This window comes from Capricornis sumatraensis, chromosome 9 (assembly GCF_032405125.1).
Source record: "Capricornis sumatraensis isolate serow.1 chromosome 9, serow.2, whole genome shotgun sequence".
Classification (NCBI taxonomy): domain Eukaryota; kingdom Metazoa; phylum Chordata; class Mammalia; order Artiodactyla; family Bovidae; genus Capricornis; species Capricornis sumatraensis.
The window spans coordinates 46,983,578-47,004,133 of NC_091077.1; the positions used below are offsets into that span (position 1 = coordinate 46,983,578).

At 39.0% G+C, this 20,556-nt stretch overlaps 1 protein-coding gene across 2 annotated transcripts; it reads right to left on the minus strand.

Moving 5' to 3' along the window:
- Nucleotides 1-1,147: 1,147 nt before the first annotated feature.
- On the minus strand, nt 1,148-15,721 carry LECT2 (leukocyte cell derived chemotaxin 2). 2 transcript variants are annotated; one of them, XM_068980943.1, is made up of 5 exons: nt 15,652-15,721; nt 13,051-13,158; nt 11,024-11,120; nt 9,301-9,446; nt 1,148-1,424 (listed from the first exon to the last, which is right to left on the minus strand). In XM_068980943.1, exons 2-5 carry the CDS (start codon nt 13,094-13,096, stop codon nt 1,258-1,260), a joined length of 456 nt encoding a protein of 151 aa, XP_068837044.1. In that variant the 5' UTR covers nt 13,097-13,158; nt 15,652-15,721; the 3' UTR covers nt 1,148-1,257. The 2 variants fall into 2 exon arrangements, with proteins under 2 accessions (XP_068837044.1, XP_068837043.1); XM_068980942.1 differs by lacking the exon at nt 15,652-15,721 and having other exon boundaries at nt 13,051-13,305.
- Nucleotides 15,722-20,556: the final 4,835 nt, after the last annotated feature.

Sequence of the window (20,556 nt, forward strand, 5' to 3'; positions counted from 1 at the left end):
GTGAGCTTTTTTAATGATTCATCTATTTTGTTATGTTTAGCTGAGGTTCATTTATTACAACTGCTGTATAATATTCCATTTTGTAACGAAACCACAGTTTATCCACCTTACTATTGACAGGCGTTTGAGTTGTTCTGAGTTTTGCTATGATAAATAGTAATATTATGAACATTCTTGTACACAGGTGCTAGTATACCAATGCAGCCCCTTCTCTTTAGTAAAAAAGTTCAGTTGACTGCATTTGTAATAGCATAGCTACACTAGGGACGGAGTCATTCTACTGGAGTTTTCTACATTCCAAAGAGTTTAAGCAAAAATTCATGAAAGTTTCCAGAAGGAGGAATTCACCTCACTCATTTCTTACTGACTGACCAAGATCTACAGAGCTGTATTATTTCTGGTCCTTTGAATAGTCATATGGTCTTATTTCCCTTTTATACTTGTTGTCAGCATAACCAGGAAAGAGTCATAAGGATATACAATGATGTGTAAAAATAAGTAGCTGTTACAGGCATATGGCTCGATGAGGCTGACGGGCTTGGTTGCATGAGATACTTCTGGTCAGGGTAGATCTCTTTCTCTTTTTTAGTATTCCTTGTAATGTAGACTTTCTGAAATCAGTGTTCCACATTACCTTGTATTACTATCATTCATTACCTGGAAGATCGACAACTTATATAGAGTGTGGGAATGTGGGGATGTAAAGACTGGCAAATTCTGTCTTATCCATGTAAACTCTTCACCCTCCAACCACTTCCAAAGTGGTTGGGAATACCAATACCAAAACCTGAGGGTATTCCTGAAATTCTTTACTGCCTTAACTCAAAAGAAGCCTTGAGTTTATTCACTTGGTAGTTATGAACTTTTATGTGTCTAGCATTATTCAACACTCTGATCTTGTGCCCTAAAAACACTTCAGGTTTTTTTTTTTTTATATTTTCAAGCAGAAAGCTAGTTTTAGAAATGTCAACATTGCTGTTGGCACCAGTTTGAATTTGTATGTTTGTTTTTCCTATTTATTTAGGACTGAGAAATCTTTCAGAAAAAACACACCCCTGATCCCATAGATTACGGATCAAACCTGAGAGATGAACTGACCCTCAAAACATCAAAGTGGCAATGAGTTGAAATCAAAATGCTTTTTTCTTTCTTTCATTCATCATGGTTCTCTTTGAGCACAAATTTATTGAAAAGCAGGATAGGTGCCTAGGTTTTAAGAAGATGGCTGTCTTTTTAGAAGATCGGCTTGTCCTCCATCTATAGGTACACAGTAGGATCACTCAAGTCACAGTTTTCAATATGTATGTGGGACTGTATTCCAGGGTAAACTTTTTGCAAGGGCAGCAGAGTGCCCAGTTTTTCTCCCTTCTTGATAGAACCTTTATATTTAATTGGCTTGATGTAGAACATTTTAATGCAGAAACCTAAAAGAAAAGAAGAAGTAAAATTATTCATTTTCTAGGTTTTAGTAGCTTTGAGTCAGAAGGTTTTTTTTTTAAAGAAGAGCAGAAATGAAAAAAAAAGACAAAAAGAAAAGAGGATTGATTGAACTCAATGAGCGAACAGAAGAAAAATGACAAAATCATATCAGAAATGAAGACTAAAATTACAAGATGCTGAAGGAAGAATAGGCTCAAATCAGTAGTCTAAAAAGCCATTGAAGAATAGCTGAGAAACACCAGCTAGCTGAAAAAATTGACCCAGACCAATGTCAACTTCAAGACAGATTCTGATAAAACAGTTAGACTTTTAAAAACAAAGCAAAATAGAAATAACAGGCACAAGAATACAAAGCTTTCTAAATACCAGAAGAAAAAAAAGGCCTGTCAGAGAAATAGAAATAATACCATTATAATACCATAATTATAAAATAATAACAGTGTTGGGACCAAATATATGAGTTGTATCTATAAATGTTAACTCATGTATTAAAAAGATTTTCATATTGGCTTGAAAAACAAAATGAAAATCTGTGCTGTATACAATTAGATAGTCACTGAAAAGGTATAAAAATTCAGGGCTGGGAAAGATTTACCTTGCAAATGGAAGAAAAGGGAAAGCAAGGATTATGATCTTGTTATCTTCAGGCCAAAAAGCACTGAAGCAAGACAAAGAATGACAATTATAATGCTAAATCCAACCAAGATACAATAGTTAAAACTATCCAGGCACTAAATAACGTAGAAATCATCATATAACACAAAAATCCTATAAAGGAGAGATTACAGGAGACACAAGGAGAAATAGAAAGCCAGTGGTAGTAGAAGACTCCGACACATCTGGTGTCAGTGCAAACCGGTCGGGTGGACAGGAAGCATAAGCAAGGCTATAGGATCCTGTCCAGCACAGTCACTGCTAGCCACTGACTAGTCAGCACTTGAAATGTAGCTAATTTGAATTAGATATACTTTAAGTATAAGATACACATTGGATTTTGAAGACAGTACCCCCCCAAAGTTAAGCATTACTAATTTTATATTAATTGCATTTTGAAATGATAATAATTTGGAGATCTTAAAATATTAAAATTAAGTTGTAGTTTCTCTATTTAATGTGGATGCTGGAATATTAAAATTACATATGTGGTTACAGATGGCTAACAAACACATGAAAAGATGCTCAACATCACTGATTATCAGAGAAATGCAAATCAAGACCACAATGAGGTACCATTTCACACCAGTCAGAATGGCTGCAATACAAAAGTCTACAAGCAATAAATGCTGGAGAGGGTGTGGAGAAAAGGGAACCCTCTTACACTGTTGGTGGGAATGCAAACTAGTACAGCCACTATGGAGAACAGTGTGGAGATTCCTTAAAAAACTGCAAATAGAACTGCCTTATGACCCAGCAATCCCACTGCTGGGCATACACACCGAGGAAACTAGAATTGAAAGAGACACATGTACCCCAATGTTCATCGCAGCACTGTTTATAATAGCCAGGACATGGAAGCAACCTAGATGTCCATCAGCAGATGAATGGATAAGAAATCTGTGGTACATATACACAATGGAGTATTACTCCGCCATTAAAAAGAATACATTTGAATCAGTTCTAATGAGGTGGATGAAACTGGAGCCGATTATACAGAGTGAAGTAAGACAGAAAAACACCAATACAGTATACTAATGCGTATATATGGAATTTAGAAAGATGGTAACGATAACCTTGTATGCGAGACAGCAAAAGAGACACAGATGTACAGAACAGACTTTGACTCTGTGGAGAGGTAGAGGGCGGGATGACTTGGGAGAATGGCATTGAAACACGTATAATATCATATAAGAAATGAATTGCCAGCCTAGGTTCGATGCAGGATGCAGGATGCTTGGGGCTGGTGCACTGGGATAACCCAGAGAGATGGTATGGGAAGGGAGGTGGAAGGGGGGTTCAGGAGTGGGAACTTATGTACACCCGTGGCGGATTCATGTTGATGTATGGCAAAACCAATACAGTATTGTAAAGGAAAAAAAAAGATTACATATATGGCTTTTATTATTACTATTGGTGGACAGTACTGTTGTAGAAAATCTAAGCGAAATCCATAAACTGCATCTTGTATACATAAGTTAAACAGAATATGTCCAAGAGTGCTGCATTGGTACTAATACAACTACTAGTATAGCAGTTCAAGAAGACCTAAATAAATGGAAGATATAACGTGCTCATTGACTGGAAGACCCATTACTTCTCAGACATCAGTTCTTCTCAGTTTGATCTGTATAATCAATGCAAACCCAATCCAAGACCCAGCAAGATTTTTGGTGGAGATTGACAAACTGCTTCTGTAATTTATTTGGAAATTCAGATAACCCAGGACTTGCCAAGGCAATCTGAAAAAAAGAGCAAAGTTGGAAGATTTATACTATTAGAGATCAAGATGTATTTTATAGCTAAGATAATTAAGACAGTGCAGTACTGCTGGAAGATTAACCAACTGGCCAATGAAACACAGTAGAAAGATCGTAAACAGACCCACATATATGCAGACCCTGATTTATGACAAGATACTGCTGTGCAGTGAGGAGAAATCGGCATTGGCAAGTTAATGGTATGGAGTCGGTTATCTATAAGGGAGAAGAATTTGATTCTTCTCATTCCTTACACAAAAGCCAATTCCAGATGGATTATAAATCTAAATATGAAAGGTCAAGGAATAACGCTTGTGGACAAAAGCCTAGGGTGAATATCTTTAGGGCTTCAGGGTGGGCAAATGTGTCTTAAACAGGTGATAAAAATGTGTTAACAGTAAAGGAGGATATTACTAAATTGGACTGTATTTAAAATAATAATTTTGGTTTATTAAAAAACATTTGAAAAGTGAAAAAAGAAACTCAGAAGATGGGAGAAGATAGTTATAATACATATTTGGCAAAGAACTTGTGTCCAAAATACACAAAAAGCTCCCACATACCTCTAAGAAAACTCTAGGCACTTTGCAAAATATATGAAGAGGCACTTCACAAAAGACAGTATTGATGTTACAAATAAATATGAAAAGGGCTCAATACCATTAGCCATAGGGAAATGCAGATTAAAGTTAAAGGAGATACCATTACACACTCATGAGAATGGCTGAAACGAGTGAAGCAGGTAACGCCGAGTGTTGTGTATGGGGCAGCTGGAAATTTCACACACACCTGGTGGGAGTGTGAATGAACAGCACCACTGTGGGAATCCAGGTGGCAGGATCTGCCAGAGCTGCAGATACGTCTGCCAAATGACCTAGCATCTCCTCTAGCGTCTGCCAGTTGCTGAGTGTAGATTCCAGCTATGCATTCTGGACTGGGGAAGTTACTACAAGGGGGTCATGTGGATGCACTCGGTCCACTTGTAAGATGGACCCTAGCGAAAATCTGTCTTGATCACCTGACTCCATAAGCCCTAGTCAGGGACCACAGTGGCCTTTTGTGTCTTTAGGAATTAGTGTCAGTTTTAAGTGTCTTCATCTCCAGTGTGCAGTCATCCTGCCAGAAGGCTAGAGCTGGTCCCTTTGAGAGCAGCTACAAGTAAGGTTTATAGTATAAATTTTTGACTTTGTGACAGCCCTTCTTTAGAAAGGCTCAGCCTCCCTTTCATTCAAGAGAGCCCCAGGACTGTAAACTGACTCAAGTCTGGGAATCAATTGATAGCGTTGGGGGAAGATTTTCAGACCTAGAATTGACTGAGGTCAGAATTTTTTGTTTATCAGACCTAGAGTGTTTCCTTTTACACAAATCAAATAAAGCTTTAGAATGCTGCCCATCTATTTGGTTCTAGGTCACCGTGTTTAACCAGACAATGCCATAGATCCTTGATTCTGATGCATCTGATGACTGTTTCACCTCTGCTCCCTATTGGGTAGCCATGCCAACCTTGACTGCTCAGTGGAGTCCTTTCAATGGCAGTAGTTTCTCTTATTTCAAGCCTAGAGAAGATGGCCTCCAGATAGCTCCTTAAGGACGTGGCCTCCCTAGCAAAGTGTTTCTCATAGGCTTGGTGAGAGGAGTGTCACTGAACCCACCCCCAGCAGGAATGCAAATTTATGTTCATGAAAAGACGTGTACTAGAAAGTTCATAGTAGCATTTTCCTAATTGCCTAAAACTGGATACTGCCCAAATGTCCATTTAGAGCATGATTAAATAAACGAACATACATGCATGCAGTGAATGCTATAGGTAAATAATGAGTGAATCTCACAAATATGAATGAATCTTACAAACATCATGGTAATAAAAGAAGGCCCCCACTCAAGAGTATGCTGTTTAATTCTATTTAAGTCATTTTCAAAAACTAGGCCAAAAAAAAAAAAAAAACAACCCTAAAAGGTAGTACAAGGGGCCTCTGGGCTGCCGCTGTTGTACTTTTTCTTGAAATAGTGTAACCAGCAGGTTACACTGGTGTGCTTGCTTTGTGGAAATTCATAGAGCTGGGCATTTTTGCTTTGTGCACTCTGCTGTGTGTATGTTCTACTGCAGTAGATTTAAAACAACCGAGTAAGAAGCCTAGGGCCTGAAGTACCAGGAACTTTACCTGGAACATAGAGCTTCTGAAAATGTTTTTGTTCAGTTGCTAAGTTGTGTCCCACTCTCTGCAACCCTTTGGACTGTAGCACACCAGGCCCGTCTGTCCTCCACTATCTCCCGGAGTTTGCTTAAATTCATGTCCATTAAATTGGTGATGCTATCTAACCATCTCATCTTCTGTCACCCTCTTCTCCTTTTGCCTTCAATCTTTCCCAGCATCAGGATCTTTTCCATTGATTTGGCTCTTCGCTTCTGGTGGCAAAAGTATTAGAGCTTCAGCTTCAGCATCAGTCCTTCCAATAAATATTCCGGGTTGATTACCTTCAGGATTTGATCTTCTTTCAATGCAGGGGACTCTAAAGAGTTCTCCAGCACCACAGTTCAAAAGCATCATTTCTTCGGCGCTCAACCTTCTTTATGGTCCAACTATCACATCTCTACATGACTACTGGAAAAGCCATAGCTTTGACTGTATGGACCTTTGTTGGCAAAGTGATACCTCTGCTTTTTAATACACTGTCTAGGTTTGTCATAGTTTTCCTTCAAGGAGCAAGTGTTTTTTTTAACTTTATGGCTGCAGTCACCATCCACAGTGATTTTGGAGCCCAAGAAAATAAAGTCTGTCACTGCTTACAGCTTTTCCCCATCTCTTTGCCATGAAGTGATGGCACTAGATGCCATGATCTTAGTTTTTTGAATGTTGAGTTTTAAGCCAGTTTTTTCACGCTCCTCTTTCACTTTCATCAAGAGGCTCTTTAGTTCCTCTTCACTTTCTATCATTAGAGTGGTATCATCTGCATACCTGAGGTTGTTGATATTTCTCCCAGCCATCTTGATTTCAGCTTGTGATTCATCCAGCCTGGCATTTCACATAGTGTACTCTGCATATAAGTTAAATTAGCAGGGTGACAATACATAGCCTTCTCATACTTCTTTCTCAGTTTTGAACCAGTCAGTTGTTCCCATATCCAGTTCTAACTGTTTATTCCTGACCCACATACAGCTTTCTCAGGAGGCAGGTAAGGTGGTCTGTTATTCCCATCTCTTTAAGAATTTTCCACTGTTCATTGTGAGTGACACAGTCAAAGACTTTAGCCTAGTCAATGAAGCAGATGTTTTTCTGAAACTCTCTTTCTTTCTCCATGATGAAACAAATGTTTCAATTTGATTTCTGGTTCCTCTGCCTCTTCGAAACCCAGCTTATACACCTGAAAGTTCCTGGTTCGTGTACTGCTGAAGCCTAGCTTGAAGGATTTTAAGCATAACCTTGCTAGCATGTGAAATGAATGCAACTGTATGGCAGTTTGAATGATCTTTGGCATTGCCCTTCTTTGGGACTGGAACGAAAGCTGACCTTTTCCAGTCCTGTGGCCACTGTTGAGTTTTCCAAATTTGCTGACACGTTGAGTACAGCACTTTAACAGCATCATCTTTTAGGATTTTAAATAGATCAGCTGGAATTCTTTCACCTCCACTAGCTTTGTTTTTAGTAATGCTTTGCAAGGCCCACTTGACTTCATACTCCAAGATGTCTGCCTCTAGGTGAGTGACCATATCATCGTGATTCTCTGGGTCATCAAGACTTTTCTTGTGTAGTTCTTCTGTGTATTCTTGCCACCTCTTCTTAATCTCTTCTGTTTTAGCTTACCGTTTCTGTCCTTCATCATGCCCCATTCTTGCATGAAACGTTCCCTTGATGCTTCCTTTTTTAAAAAGAGATCTTTAGTCTTACCCATTCTATTTTTCCTCTTTCTCTATTTTCCTCTATTCCCTGGCATTATTCATTTAAGAAGGCCTTCTTATCTCTCCTTTCTAGTCTCTGAACTGTGCACTCAGCTGAGTTTATCTTTGCCTTTTTCCTTTGCTTTTCACTTTTCTTCTCTTCTCAGCTATTTTAAGGCCTCCTCAGACAACCACTTTGCCTTCTTGCATTTCTGTTTCTTTGGGATTGTTTCTGTCACTACCTCCTATATAGTGTTATAAACCTCTGTCCATAGTTCTTCAGGCACTCTGTCTCCAGATCTAATCCCTTGAATCTATTTGTCACTTCCACTGTATAATCATCAGGGATTTGCTTTAGGTTATATCTGAATGGCCTAGTGGTTTTCCCTGCTTTCTTCAATGTAAGCCTGAATTTTGCAATAAGGAGTTCATGATCTGAGCCACAGTCAGCTCCAGGTCTCATTTTTGCTGATGGTATAGCACTTCTTCATCTTTGGCTGCAAAGAACATAATAGATTTTCATATTGACTACCCAGTAATGTCCATGTGTAGAGCTGCCTCTTGCGTTGTTGGAAAAGGGAATTTGCTATGACCACTGCATTCTCTTGACAATATTCTGTCAGCCTTTGCTCTGCTTCCTTTTGTACTCCAAGGCCAAACTTGCCTGTTGTTCCAGGTATCTCTTGACTTCCTACTTTTGCATTCCAGTGCTCTGTGATGAAAAGGACATCTGTTTTTGGTGTTAGTTCTAGAAGGTCTTGCCAGTCTTCATAGAACTGATGAGCTTCACCTTCAGCATCAGTGGTTGGGGCATAGACTTGGATTAGTGTGATGTTGAATGGTTTGTCTTGGAAATCAACTGAGATCATTCTTTTGTTTTTGAGATTGCACTCAATTACTGCATTTCAGACTCTTTCTGACTATGAGGGCTATTCCATTTCTTCTAAGTGGTTCTTGCCCACAGTAATAGGTATAATGGTCATCTGAATTAAATTTGACCATTCCCGTCCATTTTAGTTCACTGATTCCTAAAATGTTTATGTTCAGTCTTGCCATCTCCTGCTTGACCACATCCAATTTACCTTGATTCACGGACCTAACATTCCAGGTTCCTATGCAATATTGTTCTTTACAGCTTTGGACTTGACTTTCACCACTAGACACATGTACAGCTGAACATTTGAAAATAGTTCACATCAACTCTTGCAGAAATGCCAACATTTTCCAGTTGTGGAACTGGTGAGTGAAAGCATCTCTTCATTATAGCTAATATTGCTGAAAGTGATTTTGCTTGGAGAATGTTAAGCAAAGCCATGTGGACCTCAGGAGGAAAGTGCCCCAGTCAGATATAGAGCTAGGTGGGGAGTGTATGTATAAAAAAGATGACTGTAGTGAAAGTGGTGAAATGTCTTGGAAAATGTGTGGGCTGTTTTAGGATAGTACCCTTGTCCTTTAGTTCCTAGGTTTTGTTCCTTTGAAAGAAGAATGAAACTTCTCTGTATAGAATACACATTAAATAAGCATTAGAGATCTCCACTATATGCCCCAGGTACATACACCACTTCTTACCTCTTCCAGAGATCCGAACACCATTATTGATGGCATTTTTGTTTTTATAAGGTTTCTCCTGGCCCATGATCTTTCCGGTGAAAGGTGCATAAACAGTAGAGCCATCTGAGCACAGGACATCTACACCCTGGTGAAGCTTCTGATTTCTAGGATATAAATAAGAATGAACAGACTAAAGAACTGCCCTGGGAATTTTATTGCCCAGGAACAGGGGTTAACCCACTGTACCCAATCCAGGGTATCAAAAATGTTGGGATGTCCCAGGTTTCCTCACTCTGTTTAGTCACTTTTCACCTCCCTCTTTGCAGATATTCATAATCATGTTGTAAAGGTTAAAGCATGTAAGATAGTATTTGTTACACAAGAAGTGCTTTAAAAAATGTTAGCCGTTATTAATATATGGCATCTGGGAGAGATGAGGCAATCAATATAAGTAAATGTTACCTGAATCTTTACATCTGCAAGACCACTTAGAAAAGAGTTGACTTTTTATGGGAACCTATTATATAAAAAGAATCATAGTCTTTTTTTTTTTTTCTCTCAGTGATCCATACAGATCATTTATTGTATATGACATTTTAATATAGTGACGGATACCTCCTGCATTTATTAAACTCTGTGGAGCACAAATGCAAAATGATCCCAGGTTGTAAGGTTTCCTGAGGTTGCCTCTAACAGTCCTCGCTCTTCCTGCTCTTACCAGGCTCTTCTCCCTTCTAATAGGCCTCCTGAGAGTCAGATTCACCAGGATTGTTGGCATTGTGTGTATAGCAACATAGAGCAGGCTCCACGTGAGGAGCCAGTAAGTTATTGAATGAGTCAAGTGCATAAACTTTAGGGTTTATGAACTAACTGAGCCTTAATTTTGGCAGTTCAGGGGCCATTCCCCTCCTGTGTCCCATTTCTCAGCTCTATTCCATGTATGTGAGGTTGCTTTGTGAATAGTATCTGTGTGAGTGAGAGTTCTGTGATTAGAGTGGTGATTGGTAATGCAGTTGGTGCGTGTGCTATACACACTTAGTTGTGTTTGACTCATTGCGACCCCATGGACTGTAGCCCACCAGGCTCCTCTGTCCATGGGATTTTCCAGGCAAGAGTACTGGAGTGGGTTGCCATTTCCCTCTCCAAATGCAGCTGGACATGTTGCTATTTCATCAGAAAGTGGCACTCCCTAAGTAGTACTGGGACTTGTTGAAAATTCATAGTATGTCCCTCACTGTCTGGAAGAGATTACCTGCTTAGGGCCAGCCTTTGGTATTTACCTCCCAAAGCCTGGGTCAGCAACACCATGGTCTGCTGGCAACAAGAGCTAAAGGCCTGAATCCTAGTTCCCCAGCCTTTAGCCACCTTAAACTGTGTTTGGCTGGTGCCTCAACCGTTTGGTGGTGCCCCAGTTCAAGTTCCTCTTCTATAAAATGGGATGGTAAAGTTTGGTTTTCACTTTGGAAAATCCAGGTGAGATGAGTCAACATATGAAAACATTGAGAGAGAAAACACGGCTCTCCTCTCTGTGGTCCTTATTCAGTGCTCTGTTCTCAGTTCAGAGCCCACAGCTGAAGCCCTGTTCTTGGAAGTTGCTCCAGACATGGTAATGTAACTGGTTTTGCCTCTGAATTTTCCTGCTGTCAGAAGGGAAAGGATGGTGAGCACTTGTGGGAACTTACAGCAAGGACACTGAGCAAAGAGGCTGAGCTGAAAGAGTGCATGTGTGAAACCCCATTACCTCTGAGCCGTGTACTGGCCACAGCCATGACCATCACATGTCCGGATCTCATTGGAAGACTTGCCAGCACAGATAACAGCCCATGGTCCAGCCAGTGCTGAAAAGGAAAAACACGAGAAGCAGCTTTCCCGACCACATATTCCCAATATCCATCACCCTCATGTCTCCCAGTAGATTCAAAAATTCTCTTTTCATTATACTTATTCTCTGATTTTTTCTGTAGTTTATGGGATGGCCTGCCTTCAACTCCTGATTCAGCTATAAAATGGCCCTTTTTTCCCTGGCCATGGAAGTTTGTTTTCTGACGTGTAGAGTATTTGTAAGTTTATTTACAAGTATTCACCTTTATTGTTATTATTTGTTTTATATTATCCACCAAACAATGTTGTAGATTGTGTTTTTTTCTTTGCTTATGACTTGGAGTGGGGACCTCTATGTTTAGGTTAAACAAAATAATTGAACATCATGGCTCAAAGAAGTGATTCTAGAGTAACTTTGAAATGTTCTTTATTTTTAGTCTTGATCCAAGAAGATGTTTGAATTTAAGGAAAAACAAACTATGAGTTAGCAAAACTTATTTAACACTAAATGGATCTCTTTCATATTCGCTAACATAGAAGAGGAGATTCTTAGAAATAAGAACATGTCAAACTAATTTAGCCTAGAGTGGAGTGTGAAGAGAAGGTGGGAAAGTGAGTAATAACAATTATTTGAAAAATTGAGAAGCCGTAACACATGGAGGGAGGGGGCTGGCTGTCTTCATGTATTTTGTGCAAACGTTCTGTGTAACTGCTCATTATTAGAGTAAGCACTTGATAAATGTTCCTTTAAATTGTTTCCTGGATTTCTAGTTATTTATATTCACAGAGAGTTGCATTAAGAAACTCATTGTTTTACTTCAAAGCAAACTAACAAAAATGGAAGCAAAAGCAGGAATCTGCTAATTTGGCTGTTGATTATATTTAAAGGTGTTTTGCTATTCATTAATATATGTGTTATGAAAAGAAGCTACAGGATATGACCGTTAAGCATATTCTTGAATATACCTCTAAAAGGTGGTTTCACAAGTCTTATGCCTTTGGACCAAGCTTCAAGTCACTTTGGCCCTAATAGTTATCCTTCAGAATTGAGGCATATAGTAGTTTATTAATGTATTCATTTGCTCTTTTGCTATGACAGGGGATGTTCCCCTTGTCCTAATCCATACCAATTTTTGTGTCAGGGGTTTTCTAAATCAGATTCTCATACAAACTCTATTTTCTAATTTTGTTCCAATTAATTCGAAGCTAAGATTGTTTTTTCTTTTCTGCTTCTCTCATTAAAGAAATAGAACATTCAGGTGGAAATCATTGATAACCACTCCTGACCTTGTGTATTCTTCCTATTCTGCTTTTTTTTTTTTTATTGTGGTAAAAGTCACGTAAAACATACTGTGTTAACCGTATCTAACTGTGCATTTCAGTGGCATGGAGTACATTCATATTGTTGTGCAGCTCTTCATCATCCATCTCCCAGCTGTTCACCTTCCCAAATGGAAACTCGGTCCCCAATAAACACCAACTCCCCACTCCCCTCACCGCCCCCCACCGACAGCATCTACCAGTATACCTTCTATGAACTTGACTATTCTAGTTACCTCATATAAGCAGAATCAAATAATATATGTCTGCACCTAATGTTTATTGGAATGCATTTTTAAAGTTAACAATGGATGTTCTGCACAGAGACAAAGCTGCTTTTTTCCCCTGTGCAATACGGTAGGTTCTCATTAGATTTCTGTTTTATACGTGGTAGTGTATACATGTCATTCTCAGTCTCCCAGTTCACCCCACCCTGCCATTACCCTCTTGGTGCCCATATGCTCGTTCTCTGCGTTGGTGCCTCTATTTCAGCTTTGCTTCCTATTCCACTGTTAATAACCAAATATACGTTTCTGTTGTGGTTGTAATGTTAATGCCTTTCAAATCTATCCTTGGAATCGATTTTTAAAAGTCAGCCAGGATTCTAAGACAGTAATTTTGACTTACCAGGTGAAATCAGAGCAGCCAGAAGGAGGGTTCCTGTGGAAAACATTTGTCTTTGTCTCTCTAGAATGCTTCTTTCTTCCTCTGACCCTTAGGCTTCCCCCACGCACTCTGTGAAGAATATTCCAGTCTGAATTAGTATTATCTAGCTATTTAACCTTAGAATTCTGCATCTCTCATATCTTCAATTTGGTACGAGACCCAAAAATTTACGAGAATGGAAGGAGTCAGATTTTAATACTCTGTGGACGGCTAGGTAGGACCTACGTAAAAGCTTTTCATCTGAAGAAGCTAACTTTATTGGAAATGCTGAGTAAATATTAACAGACGTGCTAAGGCTGGGTAAGAGTGGCTTTTCTCTGGGCTGTGACTGGTGGGGGAGGCTATCCACATGAGAAAGTGAGTAATTAATATTGTCTGCTGGTAGATCAGTCTTTCGTTCCCTGGATAGGGTGTATTTCAGAAAAGAAGGTGAATGATGTATGACCTTCTATAGTGTAGTCTTTACTATGTCCCTTGGGTTTTTTTTGGAGGATCAGTTAATTTTATCTGTGTAATGTTTGCAAATACTTTTATAATTTTGAGAAAATTATCTTTCTTTAAATATGTGATTTTAGATGTTTGCTAGTTTGTAATAATGAAAAATTAACATCCACAGTACCCATAAGTAGAGAAAAGGATTAATGATATAGTCATATGATGGAGTATAATAGCAGTTGGAATATATATTGTCATTCCCATTTTCCAGAAGAGAAAACAAAGGCACAGTTTGAGTAGGTGAATTCACTCAAGACCACATGGGGAGGACGTAACAGATTTGGGATTCAAACCTATGGGGAAGAGGGGAAGTTTTGCTGTGTTAGAATCATCTAAAGAGATTCTCTCTTAGGCATTGGTCATTTATCCACAGCAGTGGTTCTCACCCGGAATAATTTTGTCCCCCAGGAAACACTTGGCAGTGTCCAGAAATGTTTTTGGTTGTCACTGCTACACAGATGCTGTTGGAACATAGTGGGCAGAGGCCAGGGCTACTGCTAAACATCATACCAGACATAGAACATACCCCAGGGCAAAGAATTATCTGGCCCAAAATGTTCATCATGCCAAAGCTGTGAATCCTTGATAGGACGTATGCTGTGCTGTGCTAAGTCACTTCAGTCATGTCCGACTCTGTGCCCTATGGACTGTAGCCCACCAAGCTCCTCTGTCTATGGGATTCTCCAGGCAGAAATATTGGAGTGGGTTGCCATTCCCTTCTCCAGGGGATCTTCCTGACCCAGGGATGGAACCTGCGTCTCTTATGTCTCCTACATCGGCAGGTTCTTTACCTCTAGTGCCACCTGGGAAGCCCAATCTGAAGTATACCTAACAATTTCTTTGTAACGAGAATGAAGAACATGTTGAATTAAATTTGTCTAGGTGTTAACTGACACTTTTTAAAACATCATGATGGGAATCAGCATGTTAAATTACTTAAACTATATTCCTAAATTTACATAAAAAATTACCAGCTTCCAATAATTATAATGTTAGTTATTGAATACAATAATTAAACTCCATTATGTTTAAGGAAATAATATGGGAGTTAAAGCAAATATTGTTTATAAGCTAGCTAACTAAAGATTTGTTCTGAGCAAAGCTGGCAAGTGTCCATTTAGAAATGGGCTCTCAGGACCAGAAGGCACCGTCATTGTTCTTTTTGTATAACCAGTGATTATAAGGTACGATCAGATGGTTGCTACATGGTCGAAGCCTTTTGATTAGAAACACTGATCTGTTAATAGACAGCTTTATCTTCTCTAAGCTATACTTCATAAAGAAATACATGTGGAATTACAAATTCTTGTTGGGCTACAATTATGGGTATTTAACTTTTTCAAGCAGAGAAGGCAATGGCACCCCACTCCAGTACTCTTGCCTGGAAAATCCCATGGATGGAGGAGCCTGGTAGGCTGCAGTCCATGGGGTCGCTAAGAGTCAGACACAACTGAGCGACTTCACTTTCACTTTTCACTTTCATGCATTGGAGAAGGAAATGGCAACCCACTCCAGTGTTCTTACCTGGAGAATCCCAGGGACGGGGGAGCCTGGTGGGCTGCCGTCTCTGGGGTCGCACAGAGTCAGACACGACTGAAGCGACTTAGCAGCAGCAGCAGCAACTTTTGCAAGATGTAGTCAGCTATCAGCACTGTAAGTTGGTTTCACATTTCTCTCCTACTCACCCCCAGCCCCCTGACACCACCCCCACCTCCACCAACTGTGCCCCGACTTGTACCTTATGCCTTGATCTTTTTATTTTTTTTCTTAGTGTTTCACTCGCACAGAGTCGGACACGACTGAAGCAACTTAGTAGTAGTAGTAGTAGTAGTAGTAGTAGTAGTAGCAGGGAGACCCGAGATGAGAAAAAATTCAAAACTGGCTATAATTCAAATTTGAGGGCAGCAGTGATAAAACTGTTCTTTTCCTATATTGAGATGAACTAAGTTACTTTCAGCACTTTCGTCTCCTCTCTTGTTAGAAAAGCTTGAGATAAAGTCATGTAAGTGTGCTCAGTCGTGTCCAGCTCTTCGTGGCCCCGTGGACTGTAGCCCGCCAGACTCTTACCCCGTTGCACGGCTCGACTGTTTCCTGTCCTGTCTCTGCTTCTCTGTAACTCTGCCTTCTGCTTCCGATGAGGTAGGTGGTGAACGTGTGCTGAAATAGCAAAGTGACAATGCTGGCCAATGGCAGGAGGTTATGAACAGATTGATTCTGATATGTTAATAGTTTGTGTTCATCTTGGTCTGTTTGGGCTTCTGTACACACCATCAGAGACGGGGTGGCTCATAAACGTAAGAAATTTATCTCTTACAGTTCTAGAGTCTGGAAGTCCAAGATCATGGTGCCAGTATGGTCGGTTAGCGTATAAAAACCTACTTATCGTCCTTGATTGGAGTAAATTTCCCTTCATCCAGAGTCTGAACCTTAGTCTTTTTGTTGTCTAAGACTTTGACTCAGGGAGAATGATTCGAGTTCTTCAGATTATAGCTAGCTAGCTATCTTAATAGATGATTTTCAGCAGAGATGACTCCTCTCTAATGGGAGGATGTGCTCTCTTCGTGTTAAAACCCTTGGGAAAGTGGCTTGATGAATGTGGAATGAGAACAGAAAAGACAGAATTTTAAGTGATTCTCCAACCAACCATATGGTCTAGTCAGAAATCTTTCCTTTTCCATGATAAAATGGACTAGAAAATGTATCCTCCTTGAGTGACACCAAATGGGTTAATAAACATCTTGCTCCTTGATTTCCTTCCTGGCTTCCTAGGCCCATGTTTTTCAACCAGGATTACTTGTAGGGGGGCCAGATAACAAAAAGCCAGAGGATAAGCATGGTGACATGGGTTGTCAATATTTCTTTCAGATTTGGAAATGGGGCAAAAGGAAGAGGAATAAAACAACATACTTTTTTCTATTTACATCATTTCTTTTACATTTATTAAGTGTAATTCTGTGTGATACACAGAACAACTCCCTCTCTCAAATTTAGATACTAAACCCTAGACCCTGTGATTTATAATGTTACATGGCAAGCAAGAAACAAGAGTGCGAATGAAATTATAGTTGCTAATCACCTGACAACTATAGTTTAGTGTATATTTATATACATAGAAATATGCATGTTTTATATCTGCTAACATAGCTTGATCTTATTTTAAATTGAGACTTTACATATCATAAAATTTACCCTTTTAAAATGCACAATTCAGTGGTTTTTTAGGGTATTCACAAAATCATATATCCATGCCTCTATCTAATTCTAGAGCATTTTCATCACCCCAAAACACAAAACCTGACGCACGAGCAGTCACTCCTCATTCCCTACTTTCCCCAGCCCCTGGCAACTATTAGTCTACTTTTTCACTCTCTGAACTTGTCTGTTTTGGACATTGTATATGAATGAAATCAGAGAATATGTGATTTTTCATGTCTGGCTTCTTTCACTTAACATGTTTTCGAGGTTCATTCACATTTTACCATGTGTGAGTACTTTATTTCTTTTTTATGACTCGATGATATTCCATTGAATGAATAGACTCTGTTTTGTTGCTCCATTCATCAGTTGATGAACAGTTGGATTATCTCCACTTTGGACTATTAGGAATAACACTACTATGAACATTCATGTACAAGTTTTTATCTGGACATATGTTTTCAATTCTCTTGGGCATATACCTAAGAGTGGGATTGCTGGGTTATATGGTATCTCTGTATTTAGCTTTTGAGGAACTATTAAATGGTTTTCCAAAGTGGCTGCATCAGTTTACATTCCTACCAGCACTGAGTTGCAATTTCTCTGCATCCTCACCAACACTGGTTATTATCTGTCTTTTTAATCATAGCTACCCTAGTGGATATAAAGTAGTATATAGTTGTGGTTTTGACTTGAATTTTTCTCATAACTAGTGAACATCTTTTCATGTGCTTTTTGCCCTTTGGTCTATTTTCTTTGTTTTTTAAATGTCTATTTAAATCCTTTGCCCAGTTTTAAAATGGATTATTTATCTTTCTATTGTTGAGTTGTAAGGGTTCTTTATCTATTCTGGACACAGAATCTTTGTTAGACAGATGATTTACAAATACTCTTTTCCCATATGTGGGTTGTCTTTTCATTTTCTTGATAGTGTCCTTTGAATCATAGAAGCTTTTAGTTTTAATGAAGTTAAATATATCTTCCTCCTGCTTTGGCTACTCATGCTTTAGATGTCATATATAAGAAATAGTTATCTAATCCAAAGTCATGAAGATTTATGCCTATGTTTTATTCTAATAATGTTATAATTTTATCTCTTGCATTTAGGTTTTTGATCCATTTCAAGTTAACTATTTTGTATGGGATGAAGTATAGGGTTCAAATTTATATTTTTTTGTATGTAGGTGGCCAGTTCTTTCAACATTATTTATTAAAAAGACTGTTATTCCCCCTATTTAATTTTCTTGGAACCCTTGTCCAAATTAATTTGGCTGTTCTAGACTCTCAGTTCTATTTCACTGATCTATATGTATATCCTATGGAAGTACCACACAGATTTGATTTGTAGCTTTATCATAAATATTGAAATCTGGAAGTATGAGTCCTCCAGCTTTTTCTACTTTTTCAAAATTGTTTTGGTTATTCTGGATCCTTTGCCTTTCAGTGTTACTTTTAGAATTATCTTGTCAGTTACTGAACCAAATTAAAAGGTAGATGAAATTTTAATAGAGATTGAGTTGAATCTGTAGATCAATTGGGGGAATATTGCCATTTTAACATTATAAAGTCTTACAACCTTTGAACATGGCAGGGAGGTCTTTCCATTTATTTAGGTTCTCTTTAATTTCTTTCAATAAGTTTTGCAGTTCCACGGTATATATCTTGCACTTCTTTAGTTAAGTGTATTACTAAGTGTTTTATTCCTTTTGATCCATTATAAATGAAATTGTTTTTTTTTAATTTAGTTTTTAATTGGAGAACAATGCAAATAAGCCATAATTATACATTATCACCTCCTTCTTGAGCCTTCCTCACCTCACCCCATCCCACCCCTTTAAATCATCACAGAGTGTCTGGCTGTGCTCCATGCATTATATCACAACTTTTCACCACCTATGTATATTGGAGAAGGCAATGGCACCCCACTCCAGTACTCTTGCCTGGAAAATCCCATGAACAGAGGAGCCTGGTAGGCTGCAGTCCATGGGGTTGCTAAGAGTCAGACACGACTGAGTGACTTGACTTTCACCTTCATGCATTGGAGGAGGAAATGGCAACCCACTCCAGTGTTCTTGCCTGGAGAATCCCAGGGACGGGGGAGCCTGGTGGGCTGCCGTCTCTGGGGTCGCACAGAGTTGGACGTGACTGAAGCGACTTAGCAGCAGCAGCAGTGTGTGTATGTCTGTGCTACTTTCTCCATTCGTCCCACACTCTCCTTCTCCCACTGTGTCCACAGTCTGTTCTCTTTATGTGCATCTCTATTCCTTCCCTGAAAATAAGTTCATCAATACCATTTTCATTCCTAATATATAGAAACACAACTGCTTTTTGTATATATGTCATGTATCCTGCGAGCTTGCCAAATTAGTTTCTTAGCTGTTACAGATTTTTTTCATGAATTCCTTAGAATTGTCTATATACAAGTTCATTTATTCTGAAGACAGTCTTTTTTATTTATCTGTTTACTGCCTTCTTTTGTGTTCAATAAATATTTTCTATTGTACTTTATAATTTCCTTGTCATTTCTTGTTGCAGCATGGGAACTCTTAGTTGTGGCATGTGGGTTCTGGTTCCCTGACCAGGGGGTTCTAGTTCCCTGCTTGGGGAACATGGAGTCCTAGGTGCTGGAGCACCAGGAAGTCCCATCCTTGTCATTTCTTTTGCTGTATACTTTTGAGTTATTTCCTTAGTTCTTGCCCTGGTGATTATAAATTAACTTACAATGATCTAGTTCAGGTTAATACCAAATTAACTACAGTAGTATACAGAAACATTGTCCCTATATGGGTCCACTTTTTCCCTCTTTCTTTGTGCTTTGTCATATAAATTATACCTCTATACATTGTATGCTCATCAGTATACAGATTTATATTCATTGCTTTATTTACTTTTGTAGTTTTATCAGTACACTCTGTTTTTTCCACAAAGATTCAAGTTACTGACTGGTGTCCTTTGATTTCAGCTTGAAGGAGTTCCATAACATTTTCTCAGTTAACAAATTCTCATTAACAAATTCTCTCAGTTTTTACCTAGGAAAGTCTTAACTTATCCCTCACTTTTTTATCCTTCATTTTTTAAAAGGATCAGTCAGTTCAGTCGCTCATTCGGGTCCAACTCTTTGTGACCCCATGGACTGCAGCACACCAGTCTTCCCTGTCCATCACCAACTCATGGAGCCTACTCAAACTCAAGTCCATTATGTCAGTGATGCCATCCAACCATCTCATCCTCTGTCGTCCCCTTCTCCTCCTGCCTTCAATCTTTCCAGCATCAGGACCTTTTCCAATGAGTCAGTTCTTCGCATCAGGTGGACAAAGTACTGGAGTTTCAGCTTCAGCATCAGTCCTTCCAATGAACATTCAGGACTTATTTCCTTTAGGATGGGTTGATTGGATCTCCTTGCAGTTCAAGTGACTCTCAAGAGTCTTCTCCAATACCACAGTTCAAAAGCATCAATTCTTTGGCACTCAGCTTTCTTTAGAAAGCTGGATGTGAGAGTTGGACTCTCACATCCATACATGACTATTGGAAAAAACTATGGCTTTGACTAGACAGACCTTTAAAGTAATGTCTCTACTTTTTAATATGCTTTCTAGGTTGGTCATAGCTTTTCTTCCAAGGAGCAAGCATATTTTAATTTCATGGCTGCAGTCATCATCTGCAGTGATTTTGGAGCCCCCCAAAATAAAGTCTCTCACTGTTTCCATTGTTTTCCCATCTATTTGCCATGAAGTGATGGGACCAAATGCCATGATCTTAGTTTTCTGAATGTTGAGT

Bases quoted from the DNA above. Each gene is read 5' to 3' on its own strand.
- LECT2 (XM_068980943.1), bottom strand. From the start codon at position 13,096: ATGTTTTCCACAGGAACCCTCCTTCTGGCTGCTCTGATTTCACCTG. The intron at 11,121-13,050 runs GTAAGTCAAAAT...TTTCCTTTTCAG, and splicing joins GGCTGCTCTGATTTCACCTG to CACTGGCTGGACCATGGGCT. The intron at 9,447-11,023 runs GTAATGGGGTTT...TTTATATCCTAG, and splicing joins GGCCAGTACACGGCTCAGAG to AAATCAGAAGCTTCACCAGG.